The sequence below is a fragment of the Aulostomus chinensis genome, chromosome 7 (genome assembly GCF_037954235.1).
Source record: "Aulostomus chinensis isolate RoL2024-O1b breed Wild chromosome 7, RoL_Achi_v1.0, whole genome shotgun sequence".
Lineage (NCBI taxonomy): Eukaryota > Metazoa > Chordata > Actinopteri > Syngnathiformes > Aulostomidae > Aulostomus > Aulostomus chinensis.
The window spans coordinates 31,101,088-31,121,003 of record NC_141326.1 but is presented as its reverse complement, the minus strand read 5'-3'; the positions used below and the strand labels follow the sequence as shown (position 1 = coordinate 31,121,003).

General features: G+C 50.7%; 2 protein-coding genes across 4 annotated transcripts; both read left to right on the top strand.

Moving 5' to 3' along the window:
• The first annotated feature begins 888 nt into the window (after positions 1 to 888).
• Positions 889 to 8,148, top strand: tbc1d15 (TBC1 domain family, member 15). The gene is made up of 17 exons (XM_086209986.1): positions 889 to 1,047; positions 1,660 to 1,761; positions 2,071 to 2,145; positions 2,242 to 2,383; positions 3,099 to 3,303; positions 3,996 to 4,098; positions 4,171 to 4,365; positions 4,497 to 4,625; positions 4,711 to 4,814; positions 4,970 to 5,064; positions 5,662 to 5,778; positions 5,866 to 5,966; positions 6,037 to 6,136; positions 6,213 to 6,310; positions 6,534 to 6,650; positions 6,741 to 6,827; positions 6,990 to 8,148. The coding sequence occupies exons 1-17, from the start codon at positions 1,024 to 1,026 to the stop codon at positions 7,161 to 7,163; spliced, it is 1,968 nt and encodes a 655-aa protein (XP_086066112.1). The 5' UTR covers positions 889 to 1,023; the 3' UTR covers positions 7,164 to 8,148.
• A 160-nt stretch (positions 8,149 to 8,308) lies between these two features.
• On the top strand, positions 8,309 to 18,989 carry tph2 (tryptophan hydroxylase 2 (tryptophan 5-monooxygenase)). Of its 3 annotated transcripts, none has more exons than XR_015117327.1 (12): positions 8,309 to 9,605; positions 9,735 to 10,059; positions 12,704 to 12,838; positions 13,026 to 13,209; positions 13,488 to 13,588; positions 14,500 to 14,567; positions 14,784 to 14,980; positions 15,232 to 15,367; positions 15,478 to 15,604; positions 15,677 to 15,772; positions 16,411 to 17,778; positions 18,062 to 18,187. XR_015117327.1 is itself a non-coding variant. In XM_086209988.1 (12 exons), the coding sequence occupies exons 2-12, from the start codon at positions 9,829 to 9,831 to the stop codon at positions 18,234 to 18,236; spliced, it is 1,584 nt and encodes a 527-aa protein (XP_086066114.1). In that variant the 5' UTR covers positions 8,309 to 9,605; positions 9,735 to 9,828; the 3' UTR covers positions 18,237 to 18,989. The 3 variants fall into 3 exon arrangements, 2 of the variants coding, with proteins under 2 accessions (XP_086066114.1, XP_086066113.1); XM_086209988.1 differs by having other exon boundaries at positions 16,411 to 16,544; positions 18,062 to 18,989; XM_086209987.1 differs by having other exon boundaries at positions 15,478 to 15,772; positions 16,411 to 16,544; positions 18,062 to 18,989.
• The last annotated feature ends 927 nt before the right edge of the window (positions 18,990 to 19,916 follow it).

Here is a 19,916-nt window from a genome sequence, read left to right as displayed (position 1 = left end):
AGTATATCTATATAAATAAGGTATAAATTCAAAACAAACTATATATAAAGAAAACAGTGCTGTTGAGAGTGGGAGGAGGCGCAATGGAGGAGATATATATATTATATATAGATATATATAGAGATATATATATATCCTCCATTGTGAAAGTATGTACATGTACACGGTTGAGGATATTGCACTTAATGGTGGAGATATTGCTCTGAAAGATGGAAGAGGGTGGGAGACTACATTATATATATATATATATATATATATATATATATATATATATATATATATAGTGTATTTATTTATCACATTTTGATTACCAAAAACCAGGACACTCACAACTGACAATGGGACACTCAAATGATACTCGAGGTTTACTCAGAGCTGTCATTTCAAGTTTGCTTCCTCTGCATGGATAGAAAATTGCTACATTACAAAACTACTTTGCAATATAACCACAAAAAACTAAAACAGGTTGTCAGAGTGGCGTCCAGCAAATGATGTGGGCTTCTTGGATGAGAGGCAAAACGTCTTCTACTCACACGACATTCGTCCAGTTGCCATTTTTTATGCTTTTTTTACACTTACCATGACCTGGATGACTGAGAATATCCACAGATACATTAATAAATAACTGGCAGAATTTCCACTCCTACCACTAGGAGGCGCCCACGTACCACTAGTGGTCCGCGGACCACCAAATGAAAAACCCTGCCCTAGACGACCTCACGTGAACCATCGCTTCAGGTGCAGTTTTTCTACTACTTGTGCTGTTCCGGTTCTGGGAGGCAGCAAGACATGACGGAGGTTCATGTCCTCCGGTTTTTTTCATGAGGGGGGACGTGTGACCGTAGTTGCCATGGAAATAGCTGATCAAATCCACGTGATCAACTCTGGCCAGACTGAACCAGCTGCGTCGGGAATGCGAAGTGCGCATGCGTCGCGGCGCTCCCACCGGAAGCTTACTTGTCAGTGTTGTTGTGGCGGTGGACAGGCACGTGACGTATACGTCAGCAGTGGAGAGTTGGCGACATGGCGGCGGATTCTTCCGTGAAGGTAAAAATATCTCCCGTCAGACAGGTTAGTCTGTGCGTTGGTTCTGGCACCGGTCGGACGGAGCAGCGGTGTTTGCGGCTCCGTGTTCAGCTGCTCTGCTTCGCTGCAGCGTGGTTCGGTCCCTGAAGCCGCACTAGCCTGCTAGCTAACCAGCTAGCTAACCAGCTAGCTGGTTAGCTGACATCATCCTGCAGCTCCCCGCCACGGACGCGCTGCGAGTTGCGGCTTGTATGGAGACAAAAACACGGAGGCTGAAATTCATCGTGCGCGTCAGTGCGGATGAGTAGTGAGCCGAGAACAAACCAGCAGAATCAATGCACCTGACTAGGTTCGATTCCCAGCCGCTGTCACGAGGCTGTCTGCGACACCCGAGCCAGCAACCATGGCTGCGACGCACCTGACCACGCCCCATGGCTCACCTGCACCTGCAGTGACTCGCATACGCTGATACCCGTCATAAGTCAGACTTCATGTCAGTGGTCAGAACCTCGCAGGCGTCACTCACCTCAGGCTGGGGTCCATCAGCTGATGGGTGGGAGAGGTTGGAGCGTTGTTGTTGTTGTTGTTGTTGTTGTTGTTGTTGTTGACCTGAACATCACGTTCACCCTGCAGGTTCTGTTTGAACACGAAGGAGTCTTTATCCACCCGAGCAGCGATGAAGACGGCGCTGATCAAGATTTGCTCGTTTCTGGGACTCTTCGTATTGTTGACAGGGTAAAACGTGATGTTGCCATGACGATCTAAGACACATTATGGTTGATTTTTGTATGAATTTCAGTATTCACAGTGTTGTCATCTTTTGTAAACACACCAACCACCAAAACAATCAGTACCTATGTTGGGCCACTCTGTTCTGTCTAGAACCTGAAAAAGTCAGAGAACCTCTGAACTTGATGTGATAACGTTCAGGTTCTAGATCAGTGGTTAGTGTATGAATGCCGTCAGTTATTTCTGCGATGGCCAGCTCCATCTGGCGCTGCCTCACCGGGACTCTGGTTTGTGTGTCTTCCTCCACACGGGCAGGATGGAGAAATCCTGGTGGAGTATCGACCATTTGAGGACTCGGTTGACCCGTCAAACATGCTGTGTGCCGGCAAGGTTGGTTCCCTCCGCATGGCACCTGTAGAGTTCGTGGCTCACGTTTGCTCGTAGCCGGACCCGGCCTGTCAGAATCACACGTGTGTCCTGTCACAGGATTCCAGCTCGGTGGTGGAATGGGCCCAGTGTCCAGGAGACCGACCTCAGCAGCTGTTGGAGACTCAGCAGAGCTATGAGACCGAGTGGGACCTGGTCAACGCCGTGTCCTTCAAGAAGAAGTCCTGCAAGAACGGAGACAGTGTGTCTTCCCCTTGTCTCCGTTTGTGTCTTTGTGTTTCTGAAAGTGAAAATGATCAGACGTCGATCCTCAGGACCAGCTGCAGACACCCCTCCTGTCCATCTGCACTGACACCCGCAAACATCCTACTTCTGTCCGTGGGGGCGGTTCAGCAGTCACTTGTGGGTCACATGACCTGCTGTAGTCACAGGCATTGTTCGGCTCTGCCGTAGGTCCCGCACGCTCACCAGTTTTTGCAAGAAAAATAAATCTGCTGCCATCCTGATGTGGAAGTACAGGAGTGAGAGGAGAGGCAGGCAGGTGGTAGCGCCACTGTAGCTGTCAGCTGACCAGCTTGGTCAACAGGCTTCAGATATGCTAACAAGGCATGCTAACCCACTGCAGATGGTGAAGTCACCGGCCAGGATGAGTCCAGAGATTCCTCAGTACGCTGGATTTGCCCCTGGTGAGGGGAGCACCACTCTGACCTTCTGGCAGGGAGATCTTATATCAGAGGCTCTCCGTGTTTGTCGGTGGTTTATTGCGTCCTTGGGCTCCAGGTGGAGGTTCAGACACATTGGTGAGGATGACGGTGGAGGAAGGGTGTCACCCCCGGTGATATAAACCAGAATGTTTGCTGGCTGACTGTTAGCCCATCGGGTCCTAAAAATGCTCCGTCATCATGTCAGGAACCAATCAGCTGCTGGTTCTTTAACTGTTGTTTATGTTCCGTCAGGTGCTCTGAACCACAGCCATGAGCGGAGCAGGTGGGCGTTGTCCTTCAGTGTCAGCGACCTCAGGTCTGTCACGGTCAAGGAGGAGGGGTGGTCCTTTCTGGTCTTTCGACTGAAGGAGTCCTCATCCCTGCCAGCTCTTCACTTCCACCAGGGCGGCAGTAGTGAGTTCCTGGATGGCCTGAGGAGGTTCGCTCTGCTCAGCGAGTGAGTGCCAACACCTCAGCAGCCAATCAGATCCCTCCTCCTCAGCCTGGGAGAGTTTTTCATCTGCATTCTTGTAATTGAAGGTTAAGTCAGAATCAAATCTCGTCGAGTCGTTTGAGGGCTGTAAAATATTGAGTTGCTGACATGTTTGGTGTCTTCTGACCGCCGGTTTCTCCTGATGTCATTCCTCCGGTAACGCCCACATTTACATGTGACCCTCATTTGAGGCAAATATCAGCAGAGATGAATCTCTCCCTCCCTTATTACTCTTCTTATCAAAGCCTCAAGAGGAAATTGTGCTGTAGCACCGCCTGCTCTGCCAGATTGGCTCAGCCACACGACGTGCGGAGCGTTGGTCCCTGCTGGCTCTGAGATGCTGCAGGAGAAGAACGAAGCTCTTGGCCGCTCGTGTCCTCAAGCAAATGATGGACAACGTCCTGACGTCCTCATTTCCATAAATATAAGTTCCCAGTGTTCATGTCATTTGACCTGCAGTAGGAGGAGACATCTGATCCCTCGCTTGTTTCTGATGTGGCCGCTAAGTGTGGGGATGATGATGATGTTGATCAACTTTTATGTTAAACTGTAATCCAGAATTTTGATTGACAGCGTCTTCAGGACATCTACAACAGACCAACGAATGACTGGTGAATAGGGCCGAGTGTCTGTCACACGTGCGTTTGTCTTTGAAGGGCTCCTGATGATGACACGTGTCTGCTGGTCAGCACACCAAACAAGGCTCTGTCCCAGTCCTTCGAGAATCTTCTAGATGACAACAACTACGGCCTGGTCCACGTAAGAGACGCCACTCGCTGGGACGTTACTCTTCCTCTTTGATTATTGACGATCAGTATTTGTGTGTAACAGAAGCTGAGGAAGGACCCGTACGTCACCACTCTGGGCGGCTTCTCCAAGGTCACCAATTACATATTTGATGCATTCCGGGGCAGTGAGGAGCAGCACCAGCGCCCCCCAGAGGAAGTGGCCGACCTGCTGGGTGAGATCATCCCCGGCCTGGAGATTAACCAGCAGGAGGAGCCTGGCTTTGAGGTCATCACCAGGGTGAGCGCATGCCACGTTTCACTTCAACGTTCATTAATCTGTGATAAGTGCACATCACGAGAAGGGCAGACAACGAGCGCCGGTTCTCTAGCAGATCACGTGTGTGTGTGTGTGTGTTGGGGGGGCAACAGATCGACCTGGGAATGAGGCCACAGGTGACCAGGGGTGCACCGCTGTCTGCAGATGACTGGTCCAAACATCAGGACCAGGACGGACGCGTGGTCAATGTCCAGCACCTCAAACAAGTCGTCTTCAGGGGGGTAATTTGATCAGTGGTATCCTTTTCGATGAGTGAGGAACATCAGTGCAGTGTTTCCTGACCGTTGTGTCTGTCATGTGATCCAGGGGCTTTGTCATGCAGCGAGGAAAGACGCCTGGAAGTTCCTGCTGGGATATTTTCCCTGGGACAGCACGCTTGACGAGAGGAAGGCCCTGCAGAGAAATAAAACGTACGACACTGTTAACTGATCAACAATCGTGTGTCACCTACTGAATGAGATATTGGTGGATGTGCACATGTGAGGATGGTGCTGCTGCTGAACTCTGGGAAACGTAATTTTGCTTGTTGTAACTGAGATGTGCTTCTCTGGTCTTTTTGGCCCAGTGACGAGTATTTCAGAATGAAGCTGCAGTGGAAGTCAGTCAGTGTGGAACAAGAAAGGAGGAACTCCCGCCTCCGAGACTTCCGCAGCCTCATTGGTCAGTTGAGTCCTTAAGGGAGAGCCGTATTTTCATTAATTGGTCAATCGCTGGTGTGACTTGATGAAAGGAAAGGACAAGTCCATCATTTTGATGCTGGTGGAGACTCCACAACTGAAGACCTCCTTTCATGTGTGAAGTTTTGGACCAGCATCACGGGCTTGTCTGTGTCTTTGCCACGAGCTCGTTTATGATAAGAACCATGCCAGCGATTCGTGACGTGAGCTACTGCAGCCGTACATCGCTCCTCTCCACGCCGCCAGACAGCACATCTCGCTGCTTCTGACATCTGAGTTACGGATCTCGGTCTTCCCGACCTTCCTTCAGTCTCAACCGCCACTTGGGGCACTGCAGAAAGTTCTGCTGGTAAATCACATGTCAGAAGTGACGATTGTGCGAATCCTGCATAGAGTACCGCAGCTTCTCATGCAGGGTTTGACTGTCTTGGATGACTCTTCAGAAATGGAATTAATTGGCATCCTGGTGACCTGCAGGTAGCGCTTGGCCGTAGCTGTTAGCTGCTGAATTAGCAAGTCAAACGATTGACTTCGTTCCTGTTGCAACTGCTTCACTGTAACGGCTGCTGTTCCTGTTTAGAGAAAGACGTAAATCGAACAGACAGAACAAATCGGTTCTATGAGGGCATCGATAACCCCGGCCTGGTGCTCCTCCACGACATTCTGATGACGTACTGCATGTATGACTTCGACCTGGGTGAGACGACTTCATCACACCAGTCCCTAACTTCCAGTCTTACCCGCCGCCTTGTTGTGTGTGCTGATGATGGAACTTTGCATCCAGGTTATGTCCAGGGCATGAGTGACCTGCTGTCACCAATACTCTACGTCATGGAGAATGAGGTCGACGCCTTCTGGTGTTTTGTGTCCTTCATGGACCAGATGGTGAGCGATGTTTCTTATTGATTGGCTGGAAGATGGAGAATCAGCTGATGAGTGTTTGTGTTGTTGGCAGCACCCGAATTTTGAGGAGCAAATGATGGGCATGAAGAGCCAGCTGATCCAGCTCAGCACCCTGCTGAGGCTGCTGGACCTTTCTTTCTGGAACTACCTCGGTACGACCGCCAGACCACCACAGCGTGATGTCCACTGACGCAGTATTTATTTGAGTCTGTGCTGTTTCCTCTGCAGAGGCTCAGGACTCGGGTTACCTGTACTTCTGTTTCCGCTGGCTGCTGATACGATTCAAGAGGGAGCTCTTCTTCCATGATGTCCTGCGACTCTGGGAGGTCAGTTGACGACTTTATGACCACACGGTTCGCCATCATCAGCGACCTTAGTGACTCAGCCCTCTTAACTGGAGGGACACACTGCGGCCTCACACTTGTAACAACACATCAGTAGTATAAGTAGTAGTAGTAGTAGTAGTAGTAGTAGTAGTAGTAGTAGTAGTCGTGTCAGAGTAAACAGGGCATGTAAATGATAGTTGACCCATGGTCTGGTTGCCATCAGGTCATGTGGACCGGTTTGCCCTGCCAGAACTTCCACCTGCTGGTCTGCTGCGCCATCCTGGACTCTGAAAAACACAAGATCATGGAGGAGAATTACGGATTTAATGAAATTCTCAAAGTAAGCGCAGCATCCTGGTCCTGCCCTGGTCCCTGGTTCAGCCCTGGTTCGTAACGTGTGTGTGTGTGTGTGTGTGTGTGTGTGTGGCAGCACATCAATGAGCTTTCCATGAAGCTGGACGTTAAGGAGATTCTTCAGAAAGCAGAGGGAATCTTTCTGCAGATCCACACGTGTAAGGTATGTTTTCCAGCTGTTCCTCAGGGCCAGCTGATCATCCGTCATGTGACTTTCAAGGGTCAATGATACAAATGTGTAATTCACTTAGAGGAAATAATCATAGAAGTGAGAACCAACTTTGTTTTAAGTGTGTTTGACTTTGGTCTTGGCGTGTCTCCTCAGGATTTGCCTCGTTCCATCATCAACATCTTAGGTTTGGACATGGACGCTGGCAGCGCTGACACACGTGCAACGGGTCCAGCAGCATGTGGCGGACCGAGGTTGCGGCAGGATGGCTGCTCCAATGGACACTTGATAGAAAAGCGCTCTCACCAATTTGCCTTCATGTCGTCGTGAAGAGTCGAAGAAAATGTAAAAAGGACTTGATGATGAAGAACTGTATTTTTGTAATTTCTTGTATCGTATCATCTTTTCTTATCTGACGGCGTAGGGTAGGACATGTCTTCCTCCCCTGATGGTGGAAGGTAGAACGTTTCCTCTTCCTCTGACGCTGGACTCAACATGTGTGGCTGCTGAAAGTTTAATCAAAGCATCAGTATTATCAGCTGCTTCCACCAGGCTTCACGCGTCTTTTAGACATTAGGAGGTTGTGCAGCATTTGGGAAACTCATCATCCCTTCAAGATGTTGGATGTTCTACTCAGTCAAACTCAGGCTCCAGTTTCACGCTCCTTTGGGAAGATAAGACAAAGAAACTGGTGAGACATCAACTGGTGACCTGGCGGACGCCCTTTGTCACGCCACAGTATCGGTCTCATCTCACACCGAACGTCACCTCATTTGGTTCTTTCTTTATCTACCAATAAAAACAATGTCCTCAACAAGGAGACCTTGGAACTTGGCAGGTAAAAGCCATCGTATGGAAACTAGCTCAGACAACCTGGGCGACAAGAGCTGGATAATTCCCTTCTGGCGTTAGCTGATCAGCTAACTACCTTATGGGCTAACATCAGCTGACTAGCTCACATTTCCTTATAGGCTAATAGTTGATTAGCTCACATCTGCAGCTTTCACTTGAGCGCATCGTTCTGGGGGTCATGAACAGCAGGATGGCAACCCTGTTGTCTCCTGTGACTTCAGCATAATAAAATCCTGCTGACGTTTCTGGGAGTGAAGCAGCGGCGTGAAATGATGTGTCTCTAAAATGCTGCATGTTTCCATTATCAGCAGCCCAGGGGAACGTTCACATGGCGCCATGATGGTGACGGTGCCAGCGATCTAGTATTGAGTTCCCCGCTGACTTCCTGTGCCTCGCAGCAGGTTGAAGCATTTGTGATTTCAGCTCTTTTCATGTAATTGGTTGAATTTTGGGCAATAAAAGGTTTTCAGGACTGTTTTCACCTTTCCAGGCCAACTTTGCCTTCCATCCTTCATATTGTTTTTCAGTTGTTGCAGCCAGCGTCATCCTGTGTGATGACTTCTTACACATCTGCCATGCTGTGGTCGCTGACTGCAATTATGATTGCGTTCAACAGCGTAGCCACTGCTGGAACTCAGCAACCACTAGGTAGACGTTCTGGTGTTCTGTGGTCTGGCGGAAGAGGAACCGTCACATGGGGGTGATGCCAAGCTGCTCTGAACAGATCCAACAGGACCGAGGGATTCCCGTTCATGATCTCCAGGACTCTGAAGAGACAACCTGTTTCAGTAAAGGTCAGCGAGGAGTCGACATGTCTGATAGTAGAACAGGAAAAGTTCTCAGCGAGGACTCAGAACCTGCTGCTGGCAGATAATTGTAGAACATGATGTGGATCTGAAATTGGTTTTTTTCCAACATGAAACCAGAGCGCATCAGGTGTGGTCACTGCTGACTGTGGTCAGGTGGCTGCTGGGTGGCTGGAGGTGCCAGCTAATCACTTAGAATGTCCACTTGTGTTCTCCTGATGTTCAACAACAGCAGCAGTGACTGGCAGGAAGAGCTCCAGTGTCTTTGACCTCCAGGAATGCCACAGAGGCTGAAGACATGCAGGCTGAGTCTGAAAGACTGTTTTTTCATCAAACAAATTTTTCTTGCCCTGAATTTCCTGCACAGCCGCTTGTGTGAGAGGAAAAGCTCTTTTAGCTGATGTGGGTGTCCTGGCTCACAGATAGAGGTGCTGACCAATGGCGGCTGAGTGTCAGTGAGGTAAACGCGAACAGTTGAGACCGAGACATGTTTGAGTGACTGTTTTCATTAACATTTCAACTTAAAATCTGCATGTGAGTGTTTATTCTCACTCCCACTTAGAAGCCTGTGATGGATGTGACCCCCCTGACACACACGCACACACACACGCACACTCGCTGGTTGGAGTTGTTTGGTCTGAGCTGGAGGAGATGAGGACACTATCAGCTGCCATCTGCTCATAAAGCCACTTCGCTACCACAACAAAGTGGCTGCTGCTCCTCATGCATCCCTCAGCTGCTTCATTTCCTGTGTGCCAGGAAATTGCCTGCGCTGAGGCTGATAGCACGCCGTCGCTATCAGCTGGACGCCTTTCATCTCTTGATGGAGGCTTTGTGTGGACAGTTACCTCAACTGTCAGTCAACTGGACAGATGCTTCATAAATGCACCAGCAGCCAATAACCTGCTGTTCCAAAAGAGTGAGAAGCTAAAACGGCAGCGATGGTATCAGAGTGATGACGAGCCAGTCGGCACGGGAGAGAATTGCAGGGTTTCACATGAGAGCCTGAACCTCTAACTCTTGAATAAAAGCATCAGATTTAGTGGAAGGATCCTCCGCCCAGCCCCGCACCTGCTGCTGAGCAGTTCCTGCTGGCTTGTTGTGCTGCATTCAGGTGCCAGAAGCTCTGTGGAAAGTTTCAGAACACAACTTGAAAGTTTCACCGGGATTCATGTTTACCTGCCCTCCATTCTTCTCTTTTCTCTCTCTCCTCCCTCCCTCTTTCCCCCCTCTCTGCCTTCAGTCTCTCCTCTCTCCTCTCCCTCCCCTCCCTCGTACAGACAGCATATAAGAGGCAATCCCTCCCAGCGCCGGCACCAGTCCCTCCCGGAGTGTTCATGAGTGAGGACGCAGCAGGACGCAGCCAGCCGGAGTCCTGGTACTCCTACACCCACTGGTTCCCAATGGCCTCCACCCATGTGATGAAGGGCAGCACTGAGCCGCTGCCTCTGCCCCGTATGCAGCCCGCCATGATGATGTTCTCCAGCAAGTACTGGACCCGTCGCGGGCTGTCACTGGACTCAGCCATGTTTGACCGGCAGCCGCAACGCCACACTGGCGGCCAGATGGTGAGAGACACGCCTGCTCTTCCTCCGTCTTCTTCTCTCACTACTCTAAGCCTCAGTCTTTGACCTTTGTACTTAGCAGGGCATCATCTTCCTCTGTTGTTGCTGAAAACAAGTTAATAACCCTGCAGGTTTAACCAACAGCTCAGGACATGAGCTGATCCAGTAAATCCCAGGCTGCTAATTAAGGTAAGATGTGATGAGAGGAGAGGAGAGGAGAGGAGAGGAGGGGAGATGTGACGAGAGGAGAGGAGATGTGATGAGGAGATGTGACGAGATGAGGAGAGGAGAGGAGATGTGATGAGGAGATGTGACGAGATGAGGAGAGGAGAGGAGATGTGAGGAGAGGAGAGGAGATGTGAGGAGAGGAGAGGAGATGTGATGAGGAGATGTGACGAGATGAGGAGAGGAGAGGAGATGTGATGAGGAGATGTGACGAGATGAGGAGAGGAGAGGAGATGTGATGAGGAGATGTGACGAGATGAGGAGAGGAGAGGAGAGGAGGGGAGATGAGGAGAGGAGAGGAGATGTGATGAGGAGATGTGATGAGGAGATGTGATGAGAGGAGAGGAGAGGAGAGGAGATGTGATGAGGAGATGTGATGAGAGGAGAGGAGAGGAGGGGAGATGTGACGAGAGGAGAGGAGATGTGATGAGGAGATGTGATGAGAGGAGAGGAGAGGAGAGGAGATGTGAGGAGAGGAGAGGAGATGTGATGAGGAGATGTGATGAGGAGATGTGAGGAGAGGAGAGGAGATGTGAGGAGTACTGGAGAATTTAAAGGACATTCCAGGCTTCTCCAGGTGAGATGGGGCTCTCTGCAGGAGCAAGATGATGGCTGGACTGGTGCCAGGCTGGTGATGAACTGAATTGGTGGGTCTGTTGATGGTCTTGCAACAGGGTGGAGATGAAGGACCTGCCTCTCCAGGGCCTCCATCAGGAGGGAGGGGAGAGCCCACAGCCTGGAGCAGCTGAAGTCCCGGGGGGTGTGGGGTCTTGGTGCAGGTAGAAAGCAGAATGTCTTCCTCACCTGCGGCGCCCTCCCCAGCTTAAACATGTGTTCAACAACCCACCCAGCTGGTCTGAGCAGGATCTCAGGAGCCAGGACCTGCTGCCACCAGAACCTGCTGCCACCAGGACCTGCAGCCACCAGGACCTGCTGCCACCAGGACCTGCTGCCACCAGGACCTGCAGCCACCAGGACCTGCAGCCACCAGGACTTGCTGCCACCAGGACCTGCAGCCACCAGGACTTGCTGCCACTAGGACCTGCAGCCACCAGGACCTGCTGCCACCAGGACTTGCTGCCACCAGGACCTGCAGCCACCAGGACTTGCTGCCACCAGGACCTGCAGCCACCAGGACTTGCTGCCACCAGGACCTGCAGCCACCAGGACCTGCTGCCACCAGGACCTGCAGCCACCAGGACCTGCAGCCACCAGGACTTGCAGCCACCAGGACCTGCAGCCACCAGAACCTGCAGCCACCAGGACCTGCAGCCACCAGGACCTGCAGCCACCAGGACTTGCTGCCACCAGGACCTGCTGCCACCAGGACCTGCAGCCACCAGGACCTGCTGCCACCAGGACCTGCAGCCACCAGGACCTGCAGCCACCAGGACCTGCTGCCACCAGGACTTGCTGCCACCAGGACCTGCAGCCACCAGGACTTACTGCCACCAGGACCTGCAGCCACCAGGACTTGCTGCCACCAGGACCTGCAGCCACCAGGACTTGCTGCCACCAGGACCTGCAGCCACCAGGACCTGCTGCCACCAGGACCTGCAGCCACCAGGACCTGCAGCCACCAGGACCTGCAGCCACCAGGACTTGCTGCCACAAGGACCTGCTGCAACCAGGACCTGCAGCCACCAGGACCTGCTGCCACCAGGACCTGCAGCCACCAGGACCTGCAGCCACCAGGACCTGCAGCCACCAGGACCTGCTGCCACCAGGACCTGCAGCCACCAGGACCTGCAGCCACCAGGACCTGCTGCCACCAGGACCTGCAGCCTTCATCATCTGGCAGGCTGTGAGGGAGCTGCTGCAGCAGGGGGGGCTGTGGGCTGAGGGGGGTAGCAGAAGAAAGGGTGGGTGTGAGGCAGTGAGCTGGACGTGCTAACGAGGGGAGGTTGGTGCAGAGGTGGGGTGGTGAGGGAGGGGTCGGGTCAGGGGAAAGGTCTGATCTTCTCTGTGGAGGAAGACATTCTTCTCATTTACCCACTCTTCTCAGACATGGTTTTCAGACTTAGCTGACATTCGTCCTCAGCTCCTCCTTATCTCCTGACCTAGGGACCCTCTTCTTCTCCTCCAGAGGAACCTTTATGTCTGGATTACTCCAGGTGTTGTTGCAAAACAGCGTACAATCCCGGGGGGTACAGCCAGCCACCAGGGGGTGATTGTGGCCTCAATCAAATTGTGGTCAAATCAAAGATGAAGTGAGAGACGATGAAGAGCTCCAGGAGATGCAGACGTCTGTTTCTACTCACCTTCAAATGGTTTTCATGAAAATATAGTTCAAAACAATGTATTAAGATATGTTATAACAGTGTGTGTGTGTGTGTGTGTGTGTGTGTGTGTGTGTGTGTGTGTGTGTGTGTGTGTGGGTGGGTGTGTGTGTGTGTGTGTGGGTGTGTGTGTGTGTGTGCAGTCGCGGCGTCCATCCTTCAGTCCCATCAGCGAGGGGCAAGACAGGGGGGCTGAGGGGGAGGCGAGCCGGACAGCTGTGGTCTTCTCTCTGAAGAACGAAGTGGGCTGTCTGGTCCGAGCACTGCGACTCTTCCAGGTGAGCCAACTCCTCTTCATCATCTTCATCATCCTCATCTGGCCTAGCCTCTCCCTCTGTCGTTCTGCTCAGGAGTTGATTCACACGTAAATATGTCGACACGCACTATCAATGCAGAAGGGCGAAAAAAGTTGACCACGCATGATAACGTGTGAACTTGTTGATGATGTCACATCCCCTCCCCCAGGAGAAGCGAGTCAACCTGAAGCACATCGAGTCTCGGGGATCGAAGCGCATCCCTGATGAGGTGGAGATCTTTGCTGACTGCAACTGCAGTAAGAAGCAGTTCAACGAGCTGCTGCAGCACCTCAAAGATCACGTCAATATCGTCTCCTTTAACACGCCAGCGCACGTGTGGTCAGCAGAGGCAGGTGAGGTCACACACTGCTTTTGTAGCAAAGGAGAGCCAACCCGGAGGAACCGATGACCCCTGAGGTGGTTTCACATCGGGTTCTTCTGTGGTGCATCAGATGATTCTAAAGATTTCAGTGCAAACGTAGAAATGTTGTTTCTGTACAATTCTGCACGAAAGGGTTGGGTGTGAAGATGATGGCGTGTTGTGTTGTTGGCTGCCCTGCACACCTGTGACGTCCTTCCGTGTTTCAGTCAGGTTCTGGGCTCTCACATGATACATCTCTGTTGGTTCCAGATGAGGAGGATGTTCCCTGGTTCCCCATGAAGATCTCAGAGTTGGATCAGTGCTCTCACCGGGTTCTGATGTACGGCTCTGAGCTGGACGCCGACCATCCTGTAAGTTTCATGTGGGTCGTGATGCGCCGGCATGCACACATTACTGCACCTCATACTAAGTACGAGCATGTGTTCTCCCTCCGGCAGCTCTAGCAACACTGGCCATTTAGTCACCAGAACATTTACTTGACTGGGTCACCTGTGCTGGTGGCCATGGAGGTTCTAGGGGGAATGATCCGCATCTCCCTTCGGCTCTCTTGGTTGTAAACACTTGAGAGCTTGTGGCTGTTGATGGCCAATATGAGCAGGATCTCTTGGTTCTTTGGTTGTCACACTACCACTGCGGTGTTGTGTGTCTGTTCTATGTTCCTTTCAGCGAAGGTTCTTGAGCTGCAACTGTGAGCTGTTGATTGTCTTTAATGGCAGCAGAAACGTCCAGACTAGAACCATGACAACATGGTTCCCCTTTAGCATGTGATGACTTAGGCAGTAAACTGACCACTCAGCAGAGAACCGCATATTCGATTTAGATCTACACGCGTTCCGTCATAATGTTCTCAACCAGCGCACGACATGGAGCAAGCAGGTCAAGTCTGATCTGAGAAACATATCAAAGCAACGAACAAAACTAGAACAACAGAACGTGTGAGTGGTGACCACCGGGACCCCACCCTGCCAGAACCCCTGAAACCACCACGGACATGTTGGCATGTGCCAGAAGCACAGATGGAGCGTGACTGCGATCTGGTGCGTCTGGCCTGGTTGGTCAACACGAGACGTTCCTGCTTGTCCAGTGAAAAATGACTAAGGAAGATAAAGTTTGTTGCCATCTTGATTTTCCTGCCTAAATGCGCGTTGACGTTGTGACATTCGTCACAATAGAAGCTTCACCGCTGATGCACTCGGTTTCTCCCAGCTTCTGACCGGGCGGCGCCCAGCGCACTGACGTGGCTACTTCCTGTCTCTTCCAGGGCTTCAAGGATGATGTTTACCGCCAGCGGAGGAAATACTTTGTGGAGGTGGCGATGAATTACAAGTTGTGAGCACATTTTCCTTTCACACTAACAGAGACACAAGTGCAGAGTACAAGCAAGCACTCATTCTGTTGTTTGTTCCAAATCCTGCATTTCCATGGCAACAAGCCCGCTGACTCCTCAGTGCAGAAGAAACCAATTGTTTGACTGAACATTCTGTCTCTGTGGGGACACCTCGGTGGTGAAACATCTGGCTACTGTGCTGTCCTGTGTCCCTCCAGCGGGCAGCCCATCCCTCAAATCGAGTACACGCCGGAGGAGGTGAGGACGTGGGGCGTGGTCTTCAGGGAGCTGACCAAGCTGTACCCGACTCACGCCTGCCAAGAGTACCTGAAGAACTTGCCACTGCTCACCAAACACTGCGGCTACCGCGAGGACAACATCCCACAGCTGGAGGATGTGTCGCTCTTCCTCAGAGGTGCTGACCTTCCCTGGGCTGATGGCTGCTGCCTGGGAGCCATCAGGAGGACATTCATGGTTCTTTTAGATTCTAAGATCTCCATCTCACACATTTTCCCATAAAATATTCCTGCAACATAACCAGAACTTCCTGAATGTTCCCCCTGACCACTCCACATTGTGACAGAATGTTCTATGACATGGTGGCATTCTGGGAAGGCGTCGCCACTGTGAGGCCTTATCAGTTGATGCGGGTTTCCTGTGTTTCAGAACGTTCTGGTTTCACAGTGCGACCAGTCGCAGGTTACCTGTCCCCCCGGGACTTCTTGGCTGGTTTGGCTTACCGAGTCTTTAACTGCACACAGTATGTCCGCCACAGCACCGACCCACTCTACACGCCAGAACCGTAAGCTCAGAAACAATCTACTTGGCAAGATCAGGCCTGATCACTCTTTTAACGTACTGAATGCCTCAGTACTGAAACCCAGTGGCGTTCTGTGTGGTCATGTGTTTCAGTGACACGTGTCACGAGCTGCTGGGTCATGTTCCGCTGCTAGCTGATCCAAAGTTTGCTCAGTTCTCTCAGGAGATCGGCCTGGCTTCCCTGGGCGCTTCAGACGACGATGTGCAGAAACTGGCCACCGTGAGTGAATGTGGTTCTGCTACTGGGAGAGAGGTGAGGCGTTGCAGTCTAACACTCGTCTCCTCTGAACAGTGTTACTTCTTCACCATCGAGTTTGGTCTCTGTAAACAGGAAGGTCAGCTCAAAGCATACGGAGCTGGTTTACTGTCGTCCATCGGAGAACTGAGGGTAACACACAGACACACACACACACACACACACACACACACACACACACACACACACACACACAAGAATATTCCACCCCCCATTAGAGTTGTAGTGCTCAGTGAGTAGGCCACCTGTTGTCAGGGTCGTTCTCAGGCCTGTAGTTTGGTAGGTTGTAGTTTGCGATGCTGCTGAGCTCTCCTGGGTTTGGCTGACAGCTATATCGAATATTTTCGGAATGAAAGCGACAAATATGAGGAACAGTTCCCAGCATCAACCAGCACAGGAGCAGGTCAACTCCTCCCTCCAACAGGTGCGTGTTTGGGATTTCTCTCAAGTCCATAAAAGTAGACTGAAAGTTTACTTTCTTATTATTAGTTTAAAAGAAGTTTACAAATAGCATACTTGGACAATATGGACAGAGTTTGAATTCATGATTTATTTGGTCTGTCACCATGACAACCAGCTGACTACTATGACAAATTCACATCCAATATGTTTGTCAGAAGATATGTCATCAGTGTAACGTAGTAAAACAGCTTCAGAACTGATCAATAAAGTTTTCTGTCACATGAAACAAAGCATCAGGTGGCGTCTAAGAGTCAGTGGATTTGTCTGATGGTCTGACCTCGCTCAAGGTTTACAACCTTTTTTCCCAGCATGCTCTGTCCGACCAGGCCTGTGTGAGGATGTTTGACCCAAAGACGACCTGCAATCAGGAGTGTCTCATCACCACCTTCCAGGATGTTTACTTTGTCTCCGAGAGCTTCGAGGAGGCCAAGGAGAAGATGCGGTAACAAACATCATTCCATTCCAAAGTTGGTGTCACCGTCCAGAACCTTCACATGCCCATGTCTAATCACATCCCCACCCACACAGAACATGTCTCAACCAGGGTTTAACCCTAACCCCCACCTGACAGGACGCACAATAACAAAAACTGTGTTCCAACTTGTGTTTTCCTGCCTCTGCTCAAGTGACACCTCACTGTCACCATGGAACACCGGCATTCCCCATCAGTCAGTGTTTTCTAATAGTCCTTCCACTCTCCTCTTCATATCCACGTGTCCTTCACCCCAGTGGAAAAGGTCATGGGGTCAAGTGAAAGTGGACAGGAGAGGATGGCAGCGGTGCTGAAAGAACGCAACTACATTCTCACTCACCAACGTGATGAACAGGCAGCCATGTTTCTAACGTGTATCTGCCTCATGGAACGGCAATGTTCTGCTGGTGGACCATAGAATGGCCATCTTAGATTCTTCACCTTGTTTGCATGGAAAATAGAACTTCATAACCGATGTTGAACAATGAACAACAGCTGTCAATCACAAAGGCAACAGGAAATGATGTCACACTGAGAATGTTTGCTTCTCCTGTCAATCATATCTATCCTAGTTATTAGTGTAGGAAATGACTGACAAGTGTCAGTCTACTAGTCTCCTGTGACATCATCTCATCATTCTCAGTGTTAGCGTCCTCTGGTTGCCGTGATAACGCCTCTCTCCAGCAGCCGTCCTCCTAACAGCCGATTGGTTCCTGCTGGCTGTTGATGTGATGACGTCGTGTCAGCGCCAGAGAGGCTGCTGAAGTCCTTCCACATGCGTCCATGAGAGCAGCAGAACTACAACTGTAGCTGTCAACCCTCCAGAGGAAACGCTGCTCCACCTGGAGCTGCTGGAGAGAAAACCATGGTGGTTCTGGTTCTGGCTTCAGTTCAGGTCCAATCTCTGATGGACAGAACCCAGATTCCCCTTTGCTAGAGCAGCAATCATGGAGGTTTGTGGGAGCTGTTTTACCAAACCAGAGGAACAAATCCTCCCTGGAGGCTCAAGTTTATCTGGTGGTGGTGCTGATTGGTTGTTGGGGTGAACAGCTGAGTGGGGCATCACCGTCAGAGCTGCTGCAGACCTGCCTGGCAGGAAGACACTCCGGTGTATCGATGCTAACAGAGGAGCTAACGGAGGAAGCTGGAGCTCCGTCCTGAGAGTTCTAGAGTTCCAGCAGCTCCCATCATGGCCGCCACACAGGTACCTCCAGGTCACATGACTCAGAGGGTTCCTTGGAGCTACAGACTTCTGGAACCCAACCAAACACTGACACTCACCTCCAGCTGCTGTCAATCAAACACATGCACACCCTTCATCAAGCTCTTTTGATGGCCTGTGATGATGATTTTGTGCGTGTTATTACATCATGAGTCTTGAGGTCTGGCATTTGATTGATAATTTTATCTGTGATTCTTGATCCTTGTGGTTACGACAGCAACACTTATCCTATCATGGTGACGACATGCATCTCTTCCTCTCACAGGGAGTTCGCGAAGAGCATCAAGAGGCCGTTCTCGGTGTACTACAACCCTTACACTCAGAGCATCGACCTGCTCAAAGACACCCGTAGCATCGAGAACGTGGTGCAGGACCTGCGCAGTGACCTCACCACCGTGTGTGATGCTCTGGGGAAGATGAACACCTACATGGGCATATGAAGCTGCACAGAACATTTGGACAGAAACCATCGGTCATTAGAGGTTCAGACATCACTTTAACATCGCCAGGTTGGGAACGATTCCCCCGCAGCAGCAGAGCAGCATGTGCGATGGCGCCTGAAGCAAAGACCACAGAAATCCTTTGACTGTTTGTGTCAGTTACCTTGATGTTTGAGGGCGTGACCCTCTAGTGCTGATGTCATTGCATGAATGCTTTACTGTGGACTCTGACACCACTGCTAACCCTAACCACCCAGCAACCCAAAAGAACAAAAACAGAAATTTTCTCACTACATTTTGATGTTCTGCTACTTTGTTTTTGTTGTTTTTATGACCACCATTGTGTCCAAGTCATGACATCATCAGAACCGTGGTGTCTGCATCCTGACATCATCACCTCCATTGTTAAACATCATCACAAGTGTGTGGTCTGGGTCCTGATGTCATCACTGCCATTGCATCTGGTTCATGACATCATTACGACTGAGTCATGATGTCATCACAGCCGAGGTGTACAGGTCATGACATCATCACTGCTTCTATGTTCAGGTCATGACATCATCACTGCTGTGAGGATCAAACACCTAAATGCAGTGTGTCTGAGATCATGCTCATGCTAGGGAAGTTAGCATTTAATTGATTCTTACAATAAGGGTGGCCACATGCTGCCCCCTGCTGGCTGAAATGTTGATAAATGATTTCAAACTTCCTGTAACGTGTGTGTTTGTCTGTCATGTGACTTTGCCTGTAGACGTGACCGAGATCGTACGCAAGGCAATAAAAATCAGTGTGAAGCAGAAACCTGCTCTCTCCCTCATATACATAATCAAGGTCAAACAATGGCCTGACACCTTACATGATTTTTGATGCACAGGTTCAGAGAAACAACTTATTTGTCTTGAAGTATATCCCATTAAATGCATCCAAGGTGTAAAGAAGGATTCTTCATCAGTTGCCACTGAAGCACTGACCCTCCTACATTACCCACAACTAGGGTTGGGTATCATTTGGATCTTACTGAGTCCGATTCTCAGTATCGATTCCTGTTCTAAACGATTCTCGATTCCGGTTCTTTGAGATGGAAGTCAGCAGGTCACCGCCTCCTCATCAGGAGAATCTTTGTTTGAAAAGCCTTCACACAGGCCAGGTTATTCCTCCACACTGCCAGTTTAGCCAATCAAAGCTCTACAGCCCAGACGGATGTACATGGATATGAATGGATATGATGGAGGTGGACTTTGCTGGCTGGGGGCGTGGCTGCTTCACGTAGCAGCAGCAGGTTGTGACTGCTAACGTTAGCATCATTAGCGAGCGTTCAACAACTATAAACAGACCCAGTCTGCAGAGCTGGTCGTCTGTCACTGAAGCAGGTTTGTTCAGAAGGAGACAACCATCATTGGCACCTAGCGGATTCTGGCAGCAACGAGGAGCTGCTGGCTGATGGTGAAGGTTGACCGTCCGAAGTGGAAGAAGCGACGGAGCAGGAGAGCGACCCCCCAGTTGAACTCTCTACTCGCTAATTGTTGCACCAGGCAGGCCGAGGTGTTTGTCATGTTTGTGGTGATCCTCCTTTGGCAGAAGCTGTTTCTTCAGATGTTGCTCTGTGGGACTCCGTCCTCTTCAAATTAAAATGAAGCCAGACTTTCCAGTGTTTGTTGCGGTCCACGTTCAGACGACTGA

Excerpts from the sequence above, each read along its gene's own strand:
- tbc1d15 (XM_086209986.1), top strand. The coding sequence starts at position 1,024 with ATGGCGGCGGATTCTTCCGTGAAG. Across the intron at positions 2,146-2,241 it reads ACATGCTGTGTGCCGGCAAG|GATTCCAGCTCGGTGGTGGA; the intron begins GTTGGTTCCCTC and ends GTCCTGTCACAG. Across the intron at positions 4,366-4,496 it reads GCTTTGAGGTCATCACCAGG|ATCGACCTGGGAATGAGGCC; the intron begins GTGAGCGCATGC and ends GGGGGGCAACAG.
- tph2 (XM_086209987.1), top strand. The coding sequence starts at position 9,829 with ATGAGTGAGGACGCAGCAGGACGCAGCCAGCCGGAGTCCTGGTACTCC. Across the intron at positions 13,589-14,499 it reads AGCTGGACGCCGACCATCCT|GGCTTCAAGGATGATGTTTA; the intron begins GTAAGTTTCATG and ends TGTCTCTTCCAG. Across the intron at positions 16,545-18,061 it reads GAGGCCAAGGAGAAGATGCG|GGAGTTCGCGAAGAGCATCA; the intron begins GTAACAAACATC and ends TTCCTCTCACAG.